At 41.6% G+C, this 18,301-nt stretch overlaps 1 protein-coding gene across 2 annotated transcripts; it reads right to left on the bottom strand.

Moving 5' to 3' along the window:
- Nucleotides 1-881: 881 nt before the first annotated feature.
- rad9b (RAD9 checkpoint clamp component B) lies at nucleotides 882-17,869 on the bottom strand. 2 transcript variants are annotated; one of them, XM_069182363.1, is made up of 11 exons: nucleotides 17,382-17,869; nucleotides 17,054-17,124; nucleotides 16,048-16,197; nucleotides 14,025-14,139; nucleotides 12,922-13,021; nucleotides 12,383-12,489; nucleotides 11,962-12,023; nucleotides 9,605-9,669; nucleotides 8,640-8,768; nucleotides 6,252-6,474; nucleotides 882-2,270 (listed from the first exon to the last, which is right to left on the bottom strand). In XM_069182363.1, exons 1-11 carry the CDS (start codon nucleotides 17,413-17,415, stop codon nucleotides 2,172-2,174), a joined length of 1,155 nt encoding a protein of 384 aa, XP_069038464.1. In that variant the 5' UTR covers nucleotides 17,416-17,869; the 3' UTR covers nucleotides 882-2,171. The 2 variants fall into 2 exon arrangements, with proteins under 2 accessions (XP_069038464.1, XP_006640486.2); XM_006640423.3 differs by having other exon boundaries at nucleotides 11,917-12,023; nucleotides 17,382-17,866.
- Nucleotides 17,870-18,301: the final 432 nt, after the last annotated feature.

The following is an 18,301-nucleotide window of genomic DNA, read 5'->3' as shown; positions in this document are numbered from 1 at the left end:
AGAGCTAAAGGAAAGCTTTTTGTCCCCCTTGCTATAATAATCAGCAATAACTGGAATGAGAGATTTACTGAATTGTTTTTGTAAGAAAAATCACTGCTCTAGATCTAGGCAGACATTGGCTACAGCATGTGTTCTCACACCTGTAATTAATTTTTAGCTGTCTCAATGTAGTGTCGTAGCTCATCAAGTTAATTACATGCAGAAAGGTGTCCCTTTTAAATGTGCTTTACAGTTTTGATCCAACTGCAAGTCAACAAATACACATTTACCACTCATGATGAGACCAGTTCATAGAAATCTAACAAGAATATAAGTAGGAAAAATAGTACAAATCACTGAAAATCTGGTGAACTACTCATGCAGTGAGATCAAGCAATTCCACCCTAACTTGGTGGTACGTTACTTCTTGACTGTTTTATAGGGTACAAAGGAACCTTTGGGGGGTATTTTTCACAAAGCAGATAACGTGTTGACCAGGGATTGTCTATTCCGGTACTCTGGTGCAGTACTAGCTATCTGCAGCTGGGCATGCTCACTCTTTCAGCACATTATTTTATTTTGAACACTTTGAGCCAATCCTTTGTGGTCAGCTGCTGCACATTCCTCAATTTTACTGACAGTATGTGCCAGGCAACACAAATACCTGGTTGCAGTGCCTACAGCCAGAAATCTTTCAGTAACAGCTGGGTACTTTAATGCAGTGCTGTGTATTAAAACTGCCTGCATTCTAAGCCTTTAGCTCTGCGTAAAAGTCATGCAGAACATGGGGCCGGTATTAAAATGTTCTCCTTTCAAATACCTGAAGGTTACAGCAGCATGAAGCCTCGAAACACGTCACACTTGAAGGAAAAGGTCAGTGAGAGACAACCGCAAAATGCTAGTGACGATTTCAAGACTTTATGTAAGTTCTACACAAGGGTTGAACTGACAGAACCTACAGAATTTCTCTTGTAATTGTGAACTACCCTGGGTGTAAGTCTTCTGAAACACAAAGTACTGTGTTCAAGCAAACACTGCTGTCGGTGGGCTGCACCATTCATTTAGCCGAACCTTCAACCTGCCATGAATTTGCCACAACTTTTAAGAGTCATCGGATAATGCTCATATTCAAAATGTATTTTAACTGATAAATTTTTTTTTTAAATTGCATGCTGTTGGTACAACAGAAGTAACAGAAACAACAACATAAACAACACTATTTGTTGAGAAAATTGGAAGACGTTTTCGCAGGCAACAGCTCCTTTCTGCAGATGGTTGCCATTTTGGCCATGTTGTTAACACAAAAGTGAGAAATCATCGTGGTCTAGACTATCGCTTCAGAGGTTAGAAACTGGATTTGGTTGGAAACAGGCAATTATGACTCTGTCTAAGAATTAATTACAATGTCTGCCAATATACTCACCTAATGGTGTGGTGCTTAATTACAGAGCTATGTATAGAGAGCTTGTTTCTATCCCCGGAGGGACCAGGCCAAGAAAGTGATATATATATATAAAAGTATAAAAGTGCAGACAATGTTTGTCAATAGCAACTAGTGTTTGTGCCAATAGTTCTTGTCAAGATGTTTAACAAGGGGATTATTTTAGTGCAGTCACTTGTGTCTCTTACACATTTAGCTTTGCCACCAAGAATGTTTACAAGTCACTGACCTGGAAACTACCAGCTTTCGTACAACAAAGCACAGTCTTGGTTTCATTAACACTGAACCATTTGTGCGGAACTTTTCAAAAGGAAAGCCATTTCTGCCCAAGACTGTAACTGTAACTGAGCCTCTCTGGGAACTGGTGTGCTCTATTTTATAATGCCAGCCAATAAAAACAGCTACAAAAATCTCCAGCACTACTGGTTTCGGAAAACTCCAGCCGAGACCCACAGAGTGTTCCAAAAGATTTCCTAGCACATCATAGTTTAAATTTGTCAGAAATGTCAGCCTTTGTCTTCTGGCCCAGAACTGAATTTGCAGACACAGCTTTCAGCAAAAAGAAGAGTGTTGTGACTTAAATCTGAAAGACCCTTGCCAGCCTGACCAGTAATGCACCAGCAGCCCACCAAAAACCCAATGCATCAACAAGATGTGAGATGTACAGTCCTGTGTCACTCAGCCAGTGTGGACTGCTTGAGGCGCGCGTGCTGTCAGGATGGACAGGGGGCTGGGTCTTGTCCTCTGCTGGCTATTCCTCGTGGTCACTGGCGTACACCAGAGGAGGTGGCTCTGCCGCGGAGGTCTCCTTCGGTTGACCCAACAGCGCCCCGAAGAGCAGGGAGGAGAACTGCAGCATAAAACAGCACCGGCGTTAACAAGCACAGACTCAACACGGGGAAACAGGAAACGTCACACTCTGCTTTTCTTCATCTTATCTTTCAGTTTATTCACAATGTATGTACTTTTAACATCATTTAGAGTTTCCCTTTTTATAGTTTTCCCTCTTGTTTTCCGAGACATTTTACTGGTTCCATAAAACCAAAGCAACTTTAAGAAAAGATGCACAAAAAATTGTGCAAGATTTTCGGAGAGTTTTTTTTCATTCTTAATATTTTTGGAATTTAAATCAACTTATACATATGAACTCTTATTACCTTGCATTATTATGACTTTATTAAGGTAAGCAACAAGGAAATATGGAAAAACTGCAGAAGATAAAGGTGAAAATCTATTATCAGTGTGGTGACTAGCAGTTTTTTCTTTCTGAAAGCTGTTAAGAAAAAAGGGAGAGGACCTGTTTTTTGCTTTGAGACATTTTCCCTGTTTTTATTTTTCATCCTTGAAAATTATCTGTGGGAAACACTAAGTCAATATTACTATATGCCCTCAACAGAAGTCCAAAAGTGCAGAACAGAATGAGTGGGGAAAATAGGGTCAGAGGTCAGCAAGAGATGTTATCTATTACAGCACGTGGGTAATTGGCAGCTACAGTTCAGTTCTGTCACACTGGGACTGAGGTTTAAACAGCACAGCCTAGCCAGCACTCACTGATAATCTAAGAAAACCTGCATCAGCTACCTTGAGAAATGTTCGATTTCAAGGTCAATTAAACCAACATTAAGCTTTGGTTCCTAAGCACTGTTTTTATCCTTTGATCTTCAGGAAAAAAAAAATTAAAACTGAGAGCTACTATCCAAATATTTAATAGTCACATTTAGGAATAGTTTGTATCTGCACATAGAATTCTGGAGTCTAAAATAGAATACAAGTCAAAACACCTCGAGAAATATATAAAAGAAGGCAAAGGAAAGAAAACCGAACCCCAACAGATAGTGAAGTGCACTGAGGCTGTGGGGAAGGGACAGAGATACAGAACGAGCACAATGCTAGATTAGTGCTGTAATCCATACCCTATCTAAACACGTATCACCTCCCAAAGCAGAAAGTGTACCTGTAACACCTTCAACATGCCAAAAGACCTTGGGCAGAAATTCCAGGATGGAGGAAAGTGAGAAATTGAAAACAGACCTGCACTGCAAAGAATACCATTCAAGATCATGATGTAAGATACTGTACACTGTGTTCCTGGCTAAACGCTTAATCACAGCCTTAGATCACACAGTGCTGCTTTATGTGTATCTCACAGGATTATGTCCAACAGCAAGTTTACAAAAACCTGTAGGCTAAAATATGCAGATGTTCTAAAAAAATAAAACTAGATTACGGTGAGTATTCTGATGACTCATTTGAGATTAAGGATTAACAAGGAGTATCAAGGAATATTTGGCAACAGGAGATTAAATTGGTAAAGATTTCGTTTATAAAACCCTGCCTTTTCTGCAGCACGTTCTGGAGGGTTGGGGGATTTGTGTGCTCATTTTGATATGCTGAAGCTCTGTGACTGAAAAAATATGGGAAGGCTCCCTTCACAAAAACACCTGAATGAAACTGTTTGGTGCCAGGAAAGTGCTGGAGATGCACTCCTGAAAACCTTGTTGCAGGTGCTGTGTTGCAGGAACTTCTCTTCTGGCTTTGTCTTGTATTGATGTTTAATAATATCCAGAATATTGAGTAGCCCAGTCTGCTGTCTCACTCCTGCTCTTGTGGCCAGGCTTCTTTTTTAAAGTTCCTATCTGCCTGTGAAATGAACTAACATGCAAAAGTGCTCATTACTGGTGCTGGAGGTAGTCAGCACAGGTTTGGAAGGTGACGTTATCGGAGAAGATGCCGTCTCGAGTTGTTGCTGTCCTACCGTTTTTCCCTGCTCTGTGACTCATTCCTAATTTTTCCCCAGGCACCCAGCTGTTTACAGCTCTGAACAATCAGCGAGACAAAAGGGCGCAGAAAGGAAGAGGCAATTAACTCACGGAGGACACTAGTCATGTTAAAATAGACTCCAGCTGAGGCAAACAGGAAGGCAGGTGCTCTCGGGAACACTGGTTCACACTCCACTTGGTGCTCTTCGACTGAGAAGGCAGCTGACACGAGCGCTTCTTGACTTGCCTCGGGAAGCTGCCACTCTTGACAAGTAGTTGTAAACATCAGAGAGGGCAATTATGAGGTAGCTAAGGTTCATACTGTATGTGTGAAGTGTGTGGTAGATCTGATCCGCTGTCTCTGGTAACACTCATCTCCCCCTCTACACTCTGCATCGGCACATCGGTCTCACTGATCTGAGTCACGGCATCAGTGTAACGTGTCTGGGACGTGGGCCGGCCAGGTGCTTGGAGACGTCAGAGAAGAGAGTTGTCTGCGGTGTGGATTTATGCTCATGGGTATTTTACTGTATGTTTCCTTTCAGCTACAAAGACACAATGTGTGGGTGTCTCTCAAGACACTTCAATCAACTCTTTTGCATTTGCATAAAAACTCAAACTTCAGTGTCAATGCAACCCTAAACCGGCCTGCCAGTGAGCAGACGTCTCATATTTAATGCAAATTTAAATAGAGAGTGACACTGAAACAAGTCATTTTCATCACAGTGCTTATTATTCATTAGATCGCCGGTTTTATCTATCTTAGTACTGAAGCCGACAAAAGAACAATTTACAATTTTCTCCTCGACGCGCATATAAAAATTGATCTTGGAGTGAAGGGACATTCCGTTTTCTAAATGTGTGTGCCTTATGACAACTTGAAAATAAAACAATCAATATTAAATCATCTCCAGTCTATAGATATACTACTCGGAATATATCCAGAAGGAGAAGTTTAGCAAATTCTATATATTCTTTGACTTCTACAGTATATATTTTATATTGACCTTCTATTTACAGAATTTTGTTATGCCTTAATTTTGGGGAATAAATCCTGTATCCTCTACAACCAAAAATACCGCTGAAACAACACAAAATAATTTGATTTGCGAATCCTGGCTTCTTCACTTTTACTGAAGACTATGTGACGGCAACACACAAATATTAACCACGATAAGAGCCCTGGAATATGAGCGAGGAGGGAAAACTGCTTCTGAAGGCAAACCAATAGGACTGGGCCTGGCAGTTAACTCTAAGGTCTCCAAGCCGTCCCACACCCTGTGTGAGGAGCACAGCAGGCCTCTGCAACTGGTGCAGTCTGTTCCCTCTCCTGTCCTGCACGGTTATTACTGCTCCCTTCCAATCTTTGAAATTTACAACCCCTTGGTTGTTGTTTTTCATACAACGGAACAAAACTAATTTTGACGAGGCTCGTGTCGCATTGGGAATTTCAATGAGTAAATAGGGGCAGCGTGGTGTCGAAGCGGGTGAGCACTGCTGCCTCACACCACGGGGGCCCTGGGTTCAATTCAATTCCTGGGGTGCTGTCTGTGCGGGGTTTGTATGTCCCCCCCGTGTTCACGAGGGCTTTCGCCAGGCGCGCCGGTTTCCTCCCCCCAGTCCAGAAACACACCTGTATGTTAACTGACTTGGCCCTGGTCTGAATGTGTGTGTCTGTGTTTGTGCCTGCCTGCCCTGTGATGGACTGGCGTTTCGTCCAGGGGGGATCCTGCCTTGCACCTGTCGCTGGCAGGAGTAGACTCTGGCTCCACCATAACCCTGAAGCGGGAGACGCAGTTAGAAAATGAGTGGATGATTAAATATACGCAGGACATATTTAATTGTGCAATGCAATACATCACTATGTATAAAGTGCATTTCTGTGTATGTGGGGGGGCTTCCCAGCCAACCACGGCTTTCAGGCGCGTCCCATCAGTGCCAGCTGTTTTTCTCTCCTACTCCAAGGACACATTGTCCCCCTGGATCCCCCTGGATTCAAGATGGACCTTCCCGCTTCCAGAAACTACGTGGCAGCAGCAGAATGGAAGGCCGAGCAGGTGGCAGATTCTCACCTTGGCGGCGGCCGAATCCTCCTGTATCTCTGGGGCACCTTCTCCGCGGCCAGCCAGGTCTCTCGGCCACACCCTCCCGGTCGGGACGGGGCTGCCCTGGCTCGAGGGGACCAGCTCGGGCTCGTTCCCCGGCGGAGCAGGGGCCGGCGCGCTCGTGTCCACCGCCACCCGGCCCTGGCCGTGTCCACCGCCCTGCCCCTCTGCAGCAGGGGGGTCACAACAGCTGTAAAGCAATGAGATCAGTAAGGGCCCGGGCACACATGGCCTACATGGTGGCGGCGCCTCTCACTGTAAGCTGATCATTACAGTGGGATTCTGATTCAGCTTGCTGCCTTACTGAACTTTCATGCTGGCCACAATGCTGCAGGAAAGACTGCTTGGGATTACCCGGCGTTTCATTCCGACTTTTGTCTTTTTCCTGGCAGCTGGAGTGTAATCGCAAAGGTTAGGAAGCAAAGTCGAACTGAATTTTTTTGCGTTACTGAGTAACTGAGTCATTCAGATTCCTTTTGTGTTTTCTAAGCTGAAATTAGATCTGAGCAACTTTATGAAAAGGAAACCTGGAAGAACATTTTGTGCAATTATGCACGCGGGCACAGGCTGTAATTGCTCTGCGAGGCTCTGTGGAAAGAGATGCACGCTCGTTTAACCAGAGGTCTGATAACCCCTGGCTTTTCATTGTTTTGTTTTAAACAAGGATAGAATCTTCTGGGCTGTGCCTGATACAAGGAATGCTGCCTTATCGTGTACCACTTGTCTGGACAAACAACTCAGAGTGTTCCATCTGTGTGTTTCAGGGCTGTATTTTTGCCATGAGGAACACAGCATAAAGAATTTTTAAAAAGGTAAAAGATAATCTATATTGTCTTTTGTACAAAAGCAGAGCTAAACAAAATAATGACTGATAATTTCTGAATGGTGGCATGGGAGGCAAATATTTTCCAAATCAAAATGTGTTTTGTTACTAATCTGATTTTGTTTTTTTATGTATTTACAAATCCTGTTTAGGAACTAGGACACAAGGTTGCAAAGGGAAACAGAGAGAAAGTGCATTAACATTTGATAACAGGAAGCCCCTCTTCACAAGAAGAGTTGCAGGGTGTTCGAAACAGAGCTATCCCAATGACAGCCTGTAATCTTTCAGAAAATGACTTGACGATTGCAATCAATTCTCTGCTTCAAGCCAAAGCAGTATGATGTGCCCATGGTCTCCTGTCACTTGTAAGCGTTTTGTCTCCTCACATTTATGCAGCTGCCTGGAAGTTTGGGGTTTTTTGTGTGGCAGTGTCTGTGTGCGACTCTGACGGGACATGTGAGATTCAGCGTCTGAGAGAGTGCCAGCCCAAATGTGTGTATATGTGTAAGATACTCCTCCTCTCTGGAACCACCCCAGAGCCCTGTGCTGTAGCTGGCCTAATTCCAAGACTGCATGGCTGCAATTACTTATCCTTCTGTTAAATGACACAGCCTGCTGTCACACAGCCAGACTCCTCACCTGTACTATACTGAAGCTATTATTTCTGTATGTCTGCCCTCTTGTTTATATTGTTTCTATCTTGTTATACAACAATGGAGAGGAAGAGAAGCCTCAGGTCCATAGTATTTAGAAAAGGAAGGGAATCATTGTGAACAACAATGACTGTGCAAGTCTTAACAATCAGTGATTATATTATCTCATAATCCACATGGCTTTATTCAGACCAGTACTGTCTGCCACAAGTTGAAGAGCATCAGAGTATTTGATGTTATGCAAGGTATTTTGAGGAGCTGACCAAAGCTTGCCTTGGCACCTGGAATTTTGATTTCTAATTTTTCGAGAACACACTTTTTTTGCTGCCCTGCTCTATAAAACACATTTTCTTTTCATTCACCGTGAGGTTTCACAATAAGCAGTCATAATACAGTTCTATTTGGATATTTTTGTTATTTGGTTTGTGTGTTTAATATGTACATATATTCTATATGGTTTGCATGTGGCCTGCTTTACCAAAACCAGTCCTCTCTTTATTATTTATCAATAAACTTTAAAAGATTTTTTAAATGAGCAATATTCAGTGTATTTGTGTTTTCAACTTTTGAATGTAGAATATTTATTATGTGCAAATATTTTAAATCTCTCTTAAAATGTCTGTTACACAGTTGAGGCATTTGCAAGACCAAATCTGCAAAATCATACCAATAAGCTGAAACTTAGTATACACATGATCTCCCCCCCTACACCGTCATCCATTAATTTAGACATTTTCCATTGGTGGCTAGAGATCAGGAAAAAAGGACTAAATTCAGCCAATGTTTGATCCAGGAAAACCAGAAGAAGTACCCTACAGTTGACTCTGATGGGTTAGAAACAGCTGATCACTGTACTAATAGAGATCGAGCAAGCTGTACCTGTACAAGCCTTCAGCCTGACTGTGGACTCCAGTGCTCTGGGAGCCAGTTCTGCTCCTGGCATCGGTCAGAGTTGCCAGCACCACGGTCGCCTCCAGCACCATGTCCTCAATTCTGAAGGCCACGGGTCTGCAAGGAAGGAAAGACACACAGGTCACCAACACTCCTTCCGTATGGAGCAGCTGTGGGTGCTTTTGTCATGACGTCAAGTCTGGTGAAGTTCCAGGCTCATTCGAGCTGGAGCGAGCCTCAGTAGAAATGAGAGTTGAGTCCGCCACTAGGCTGACACCGCTGCAGCAGTAAGGGAATCGGAGGGCGAGGTGAACAGTTTGGGGAGGTGCTGTCCCGGCAATGAAGACAGATTAAGAAAGGTTCTGCCCTGGTTTACTGAAGCAATGCAAGCTCTTGCCATCACTAAATTGGGCGGAGGATTGCCATATTCAGGAATTTGTTTCATATTTCATACGTGCATTGTTGTTCATTCTCAATAAAAAATAAATACACTTGAATTAGCCCGGCAATGGACTGGTGGCACCAACTTTGCCCCACACATTGGGAATCCCAGGCATAGCTGGCCAATGCAATAGCTCAGAAAGCTCTGGAACGCAGTGCAAAATCTGCATTCCTTAAGGTCTGATTACTGTAAAACCCTTTTGAAGGGCTGTTTTAATTCCTGTGAAATTCTACACTGTCTCTGTATTCACTATCTCTGACTTTAGACACGGCCTCATATGCAGACTCAGTGACTTGTACAAAGCACACAAGACCTTCAGAGTGACACGCTGCCAGCCTGTGCCCACACTGGGAACTGATAAGGCAGAAACAGGCTCTACCACAAAGCTGGCACACCCAGGACACACTAGTGGAGGTCTGACAGTATAGCCCACTGTGTGGTGGTGGAAGTGCACTTATGTTTTTCTACTTCCTTCATAGCTATAACTCAAGAAGACTATGCAGTGCCCTACTTTCCCGATGTTCCAAAGTGGATGGACACGGATAAGGCATGGGACTCTGCAAATGCCAGCAAGCCCTAGAAAAACAGAGACATGTCATTATTACAGCACAGGGAAGGGGCAGAAAGAGAGAAAGACCAACAGGATACATTTGCTCTCCAAAATCCAAGTTAATTTCGGAGTATCGAGGCTTTGGTTCCCCAAAAAAAATCACTTTAGGAAATACGGTCTTGCAGAAAATATGAAAATATTGTAGTTCGCTCCTTTAAATACTTCAGAGCTTATTAGTAAGATTAATCTGGTTTAAAACTATTCCGGAACAGCTTGGTTTTGGTAGAGATGGATCTATTTGGAAAACAAATATTGTGCTTTAGCCTACTGAAAGTTGATCATAATAATAGTGTGGAGTAGTGGTAAGAGCTCAAGAGTTCAAACTGGAGAGTGCTGGGTTCATAGGTAAGTACATGTCAGTAAAGTAGTGTACCCAGACTGGTCCAGCATGCCTGGGGATATAAAGAGGAAACAAAAGTATATGTAAGACAATTTGTAATATAAACCTCTGTAGGTTACTGTGGATAAACGTATCAGTGTCAATTTAAATTCTAAAGACTGGATTATGCTGTTACATGGAGTGGCACAAAAGAGAAGCATCTGGGTGCTATTAGCAAAGAATTACACAGTGTTGATGTAAGTCTCAGAGAATATCATTAAGAGCTGGCATTGACACAAAAAGAAAATTCATTCTAATTCATTCCTTCGATTCCTTCATGAGCCTGCTCTGATCTGTTCTGTTCTCGTTTCCTGGGCCTGAGCTCAGAAAGCCGTTGATTGGCCTTGCATGGTGTCATGGTATGGTGAGTGCACACGAAGAGCCCAGCCTTGTGCAATGTGCCATGGCTACTCTTCAGACTTAAAAGTATTGGCAGTGTGTAGCCCTTTACAGGCCCTGTAACTCACTCTGACAGCTGAGTTATATAAAGGCAGCTTGCCTGACAGTATCTTAGCTGCCTCCCACTCCAGTCATTTTAATCTATGGGTTGTGCAAAGTGAGCTTTTTCCAGTCTACATAACACCTATTCTGTGGAATGAACGTGCTGTCCTGGTACACTCTGTATTGTCAGGTCATGCAAACTGATGCAAACTGTTTAACTGGAAGTCATTAAGAATTAAGATCTGAGTAACAAAGTTTTTTAACTTTAAAAAACAGAATAATATAAAAAGATAACAGCTATAAAATATAGAATCACCAATTATTTTTTCTGCTTTCTCCCTAACCATGTGGATTTTCCAGTTTCTCTCTGGCTGCTCGGCCCATGATTCATTGCTTCTTCCAGGATGACTAAAGTGTCAGTACCACAAGGCCTAGGCCTTGTGCCACTCGTCCATCATTTTGGTGGAGCCACTTGGCCCAAATAACACCCTAACGTTAATTTGAAATAAGAATCTGTTTAGATAAAAACTCACTTAGCAAAAAGTTTGGAATTAACGGGACTAAAATTAAGAGAAGTTTTGTGTCAGGCTTCGCAGTGCTTCTGCAAAGACCTTGGGTGGAAGATTGTGGTCAGTTCTGGCTACCATACCACAAAAAATATCAAATTAGAAAAAAAAGAATGACTCCAGTACACATATGGACTCGTTAATGGATCTAAATCTCTGCAGTCTAGAAACAATAACACTCACAGAGGAGTTGTTTTTCCTTTATGTTATTGTAGACCTTATCTGTTCTAGCTTGTTTGTTGTCATTGTGTGATTTGCACAGTATGTTTTATACAGTTGACTTAATATTCTTCGTGTACGTTTGACATGTTTTTGTACTCGATTAGAAATAAGAAATCAAAATAAATCTTAAAAAAGCAAAACCAGGACACAGGATCGCAACCGGAAACTGAAACGGAAGGCATTTAGAAGGGTGGAAATGACCCATCCCATCCAGGTGTTTAAAACACAAACTCTTCAAGAAGCAGATGGATGGAATTTAAGTTTGACTCAGTTGCTTAGCTGCCACATGAGCAAGATGGGCCCAATTGTATGCGGCCTTCTGTTCTTACCTACTAACTTGTTAATTACACCATGGGAACATTCAGACCATCCTTTCACAGCTGAGATTTCAACATTCCCAGAAATGAGGGGTTAACAAAAAGTTCAGCCCCACAGCTCTTTAATACAGCTTCTTGTTGGGCTTGAGGCCGTTTGCTACATGATAGGACACAGCTTGTACTGAACACTCAGGTCTAGTTCCGCGAATAAACCCCAGTAAAAACCCCACACCACCGTGCAAATCATTTGACTTGACAGCTGGCAGCCATGCCAAAATATCGTCTCACCCTCAGCTCCTTCAGGCAAAAGGTTATTTCTGAGTCCATGCTGACCTGGAAGTAGTCAAACTCATCTGGGTGAAGAGACACTTCGGTGTGCATCACCTTGAGTCTGTCTGCAGCCCAAAGAAAACACCCGACACTAGTCTGTACAGCTAAAGAAAGACTCCTACACAGATCTTTCAAACTTTTATATCACTCAAAGAAAACGATGCTTTTAAACTTGTCTAGAATACACAATATGAAAATCAGGAGTTTTAAAAATTGGATAATACTTCGTATTATAGACATGTATTACACTGTCCTTTCTTTCTCTTAGCAATTTAAATGGTTTTCCTTATTCATACGGTGTCTTAAAGTGATATGGATGAGACACTATCAAGACCATAACTTAAGAGTGAAGCACAGACAAGCCCGTGATCAAAAGCTCTACTGAATTTCCTGGTTTGAAAAGAAGATTCAGGGAGATTCTCACCCATCTCCTCTTCATAGTAATTTTTGACGTTCACCTTCTCGGCAGTCACCGTCAAAGTAATTTCTTCTTGAGAAACTGGAAAATGCGTCACAATGCCACCAAGAAGTCTAATGAAATCAGTAAGGACAGAGGCTTGGGTCAGCTTTTTATGTAGCTGTAACTCGGTGAACTGGTAACACTGTCATTTGTGTCTGTTTACACACAACTTTTGTTTCACATTTTATTCTGAAACTCACTGAGGGATGGAAGCTGTCAATTAAAAGTGATATTCAAATACTGTATAACCACCCTTCAAATACTTAGAGCTTAAAATACGGAGGAGCCTATTAAGAAGTTGTTATTTGCAAAATTGGGTTGCCTGCCTTCACCCATCTGTACATCTGAGAATTTCTGTAAATATTTATTTTTTATTTACATTTAATTATGTAAATCTTAAATGATGGCTCTATAAAAATATTGTGCATACACACTCCGTATAAAGACTTGATTTAGCCCTTGCTTCTCCCTGTGCAGACGGAAGACAGGTGTTTAATTTGTACCTGGACTGTGCCTTCAGCACATTCGGACAGAGATGCGTGGGAAACACAGCCTGAAGAGACTCGCACTCCTGGTAACCCAGATTGTAAGTTTTGGTAATACCTGCAACACAATTCATAAGCATGCAAAGTTATTGAGTCTGCAAATGGTAAACTGCATAGCAGCCAGATGGGACTTTCCAAATGTATGTTAATAGTATAGTAAACCTTAAATGGGCTCGGGTTGCAAATGGCTCTATTCTGAGAACAGTGTGGCCCAGCAGTCAGCTTTGACTGGAATAGCCTAAGTGTCTTTGGACAGTGGGAGGAAACTGGACCACCATGAACACAGGAAGAACAGCATCCCATGTCTAGAACTGAACCCAGGGTCCCAGTGCTGCAAGGCAGCAATGCAAACTAATGCACCACTGTGCCGCCCTATAGCCTAATGGATGATGGGGTATCTGCAGTGTTGAGCTTGTCGTCATCTCTGGTATGCTAGATGCTAGACAGCTAACAGTACCCCCTGTGGTTTGCTGGGAGCCTGTGAGAGCATCACTATGAACAGAACGCTGCTCTGGGATGCAAGGAGCTCAGGGTGAGGAGTCTTCAATGTGACAAGAAATGGCAAATGGTTTGACAGGACATGTTTTAATTAACATACATGTTCCCAAAAAGATTAATAATCAGAAATTCAAAATCTGGGATTACAAAAAAAAAAAACTTATAATCTTAAGGGGTGGGGATATCCAAAAATAAATGTGTTTCTTCCCAAATAATAGGCATTTGTTCTTCCCTATCTACACTGTTTTTATTTTGTTTAATATAAGGCCAACAGAGAAAACACCACAACAAATGAAACTGTGTGATGTAAATACAATTACAGCAAAGGACACACTGCCCCCTAATGTTTGTATCTTAAAATAAAATAAAATAAAATAAAATAAAATAAAAACATCTAGGATGTTTTTAGGGATTTTGGCCCCTATAAAGTTTATTTTATAGTTTATATAAAAAGTCTTGAATCCACATTGCTATTTGGTAGAACCCATAGTTTTTGTGGGAAATAGGAACTCACATCAGAGATTCTATTCTGACTTTCTCTTCTGTTTACAAACTCCACCTACCATGCTTGCAGAAAAACTGGAACATCACTCGGGTGCCAGGACAGTTAATGGAAATGTTGCACCTCTCCACATTTCTTTCGATGGTGGCCAAGCACCGGAAGATAGGCAGTACTGTCTGAAATGAAAGAAAACCAGCTGGCCTTCACAAGACATAGCACTGCACTGGACAGTCTGCAGTCTCACACATACTAGATGTGTCAATGGGTGCTGATGTACATCTTTATGTACTAAGGATATCTACTAAAGAAGTCTGATAAATGTTAATTATGAAGTCCTTTTCTTGATATCAAATTTTGTAATGTTTTATATAGATGAATTGGCAATACAATAATGGGAATATTATCAGTATGACCCTTTTATAATTCAAAATTATGAAAGGAGAACATCGTGTATACCTTTGAAAAGTAGGGTCAGTAGGATATACTGTATACAATAGCAACTCAATGCAATTATAGCAATCTAACAGAGATTCCCTGTGATATGAGACTGAAAATATATTTTAAAGAGATGAGTGACTGAAGTCAGACTGAGTAGATGACTGAATGGGACAAGTAATAGGTTTATTCCATGCTGAAAAAAAGAAGAAAGAGAACACAATGTTTCGGCCGTGGAGCCTTCTTCAGGTGTGTCTCCACCTGAACTAGATGACTGAATGCTTTATGTTTTTGTATGAAACGGTGCATAAAACCAGCTATTTATTTTGCAGTTCAGTTAAAACAATATCACCTACACAAGCATTGTAGCTTGTTTTAAAAAAAAGTGTTGTATATAAGTCTTACACCAAAAGAAAATCATAGTGTTTGTGTTACTGAATATTTGAGTTCTGCGTTTCACACTTCAAGCCCCACTGTAAAGACTTATAAATGTTTACAAAATGTTTGAAAACAATGTTTGCTGTGTTGCAAACAAAATATTTTTCCCACTTCTTCCAGATTTTCTAAAAAACACGTTTGGATGCCTGCACAAAGAAGAGCCCAGTGCAAGAATAATTAGTGAATCAGTCTTTCTCCTAGCCCTCCTGACCCCTGCTGCAGCCCATCATATATCTACTATTTATTTAACAATTCAGAGCTGCCTGGTCACCAACTGTCCATGTTCAGACTGAACCTGATCTGTTCAGATTCACTGACTGTTAACCTGGAGATCAAACAAGCCTTTTTGTACACATCTTGTCAATTTTCTTTTTCTTTTTAAACTTTTTTTATTCAACAACGACCAAGACATCATGACATCATGCTGTGGCAGCCTGAGCCCACTCTGAGAGCAGGACCTCCTCTTTCAGAGCAGCACCATCACCTGTGGCTCTCTGCTGAAACTGGCTTCACCTATACAGTATGTGTCGTAATGTCTTCCTGTCTTTTGCAAGGGGACCTCAAAGACAGATTTCATGTTTTTAGGCTTTGAACTCTCCACTCGCTTTCCCAGCATCCCTATCTCTGTGCTGGTAAAGACTTATTTTCATCTGCTTTGTATCTGCAATGATATTTTTAACAAAAGGCACACATTTCTTATGATGATAATAATATTCATTCACAACTCCCCATCATTTAAAATGATGTGTAGTCTGCAGCTCTGTGGCTCTCAGTCCTGCCTAACAGCCTTGGCATTTAAACCCTGGAAACTTTTACTTGACCCTTTCATTTACTTTTATTTTCAGTCTATTTTTACTGCCCACGTGCATTATGGACAACAAGTGATCCATGGTCTACTGAAGACTCAGTAATATCATCCCACAGCTTTACAGGAGTCTGCCTGGACGTCATATTTATACATTTTTTCCAACTGCATTTGAAGGAAGACAAGATCTATCAAGATCAACCCCGTGACTGAGTCAGTGGAAGAAGCGGTCCAGCCACTGTGGCAGAAGATACCCCGTCTTCCTGCAGGGGTCGGCTGGATTAAAGATCCTTTTAGTGCTCACGTATTAGAAACTCGATTAGCCAGACGGGATCAATGGCCTGCTTTCGTTTGCAATCTGCCCTCTGTCTGCGGGGCTTGCGAAGGTTCTGTGTGCTGTCTGTACCTTTGTGCTCAGTTTGCACTTCAGAAATGGCTTCTCATCTTTTGCAGCCGATGGCGTCTGCGCCCCGCGGCTGTAGTGCTGGAAGAAGAGAGGGGAAAACAGGAAACAGCCGTACGCGGAGTGGGAGGAATTCACTGACCTCACCGCCAGCTGCAGGGAAGAGAAGGAAGACAGAGCTGAAGGCAGGGGCGCTCCATATTAAATACAGAAACCTCCACACTGAAACGCACTTTGTTCACGTCAGGACAAATGCATTGAATGTTGAATAAAATGGATTCATTAAAAAAAAAAATTTGAATTCTAGCGTAAAATGGGCCTGCTGTTTCCAATAGATTTGAGAACTTTTGACAAATATGAGGAATCAGGTTAACGAATATAGATCAAAATACAGGCAATGGTTCCTTAAAGTTCCCTTTCTAGAACCTACTGTATCAGTACTTTTCTGATTTAACTCAGAGTACAGACCACCTGTGCATTGAAGAGCAGGTCTCATTTTTACAGTAGGTAAACGATAAACAAATGAGCATTAAACACAGTGCTGAATTAATTATAATGTTAAATTATAACTATAAGGTAATAATGTTGAAGTCAGATTTACAGTTCAACTTTCAAAATGAATTAGTTCCACTAAAATGGTTTACAATGTATGTGGCCATTTAAAGGCACCTTAAATCTGCTACACATTTTAGGAGAACTGATTATAAGTAGGAAACGTGAAATATATATCATATATACTATATAACAGAGGTATCCCTGTGAGCCCAAGAACACAACACTGAGTTTCAGTATTAGCTGTCAAAAAGCCCTATTGATACACATGGCTGATAACCCACACTACACACGTCTGCAATTCGGTAGATTTGGACAAAACCATCTCTGGCGCTGCAGAGGTGACCGGTGAGCTTTCTCTGAAAGATGAGCTACAAGACCAGAGAAACACTCAATAGTATTTTTTTTAATTCTGGGGAATGGTCCAGACTCGGGTCACTGTGACAGCACTACTTACTCCTTTTTCCAACGGGTCCAGCCACAGTTCCTCACCAATCCGGGCAAGGGCATGAATTGTTTTCCCAAAGACTGCCAACAGAAAAGCACGGGGCTTATACAGTATATACACCCATGAAGAAAAGATGTCAGGGAGACATAACGACAGATTGATTAATTATAGGTTATTTTGCGAAATAATTATAGCTTTTTATATTTACTTTTACCTGAATGAATGACTTAATCAGGCCCAATTAGCCCAATCTACCGCAAGCTACTGTACAATCACAGCCAAATGATAACTGAATAACCGTAATTTCTCAAGTATGACAGAACTCCTTCATAATTACCTTTCACGTTGCCTCCTGCTATTACACACTTCATTATGTCTCTAGGGTACCGTAATGGGTTTTAAAAAAAAGGGTTTAACTTTCAGTGTCAAAGCTCGGCAAATTTACTGCGTCGAGAGTCCCGTGTGTGTTTCTGGAAAGATCGTGACGTGATGGTTACTATATCGGGAGTTTACCTGTGGTTTAGTCTATATTTATCTATATAATAGTACAATACCTCAAAGTAACATAAGGAACTCGTGAGGAATATAAATAGATAATTAAACCGCGGTGAGGTAGCCGGGCGTTAGGAGTCCGACTCTGATGGCGGGCCGGTTGTCTCCTGTAGTCCCCCGGATAGCCACTGGATCACCCCAGTGTCAGGAACGGGATGTATTCATGAGAAGTTTTGAAATATCAAAAACAAAACATCCATAATCTTTATATGGTGGTATATTCCCCCCCCCCTGCAGCACCTTTTGTAAGAGAAATCGTCTTTTAGGACGGAAACTATAAGAAAAACTAATGAGACGTTTGACATGCTGTCGCCTGTCGTTTTGGTGGGTTTTTCTTTTGGGGTTAACGAAATGCAATTTGCAGATTCGCCCACTGTTCGGACAAACGATTGTGCCAATTTTGTAAACATATTCCATCTAGAGATGTCCGCGTTTTCCCCTTATTACAATTCGGGTTCCTTTGCTTTTGTGGGGTTCACTTTTACTGTTGTGTAAAGCAAGAATATTAATTATACAGAACATCCTGACTCTTCGTTTTTTTATTTATTCTGTTATTCCTGTTGATGTCCCTTATCTTAGTGCTTCCTTTCTGCCATGACCCCTTTCCTATGGTATATTGCACAGTTGTTGTGACAAAATACAAGTCATTTAGAAAACGCTATTTGTCAAGTAGGTGTGTCCGCGCTGGCTTTCCATACTGAGTCT

The sequence above is a fragment of the Lepisosteus oculatus genome, chromosome 22 (genome assembly GCF_040954835.1).
Source record: "Lepisosteus oculatus isolate fLepOcu1 chromosome 22, fLepOcu1.hap2, whole genome shotgun sequence".
NCBI lineage: Eukaryota > Metazoa > Chordata > Actinopteri > Semionotiformes > Lepisosteidae > Lepisosteus > Lepisosteus oculatus.
Note: the sequence above shows the minus strand (reverse complement) of the source record. Positions and strands in the feature narration are given on the sequence as shown.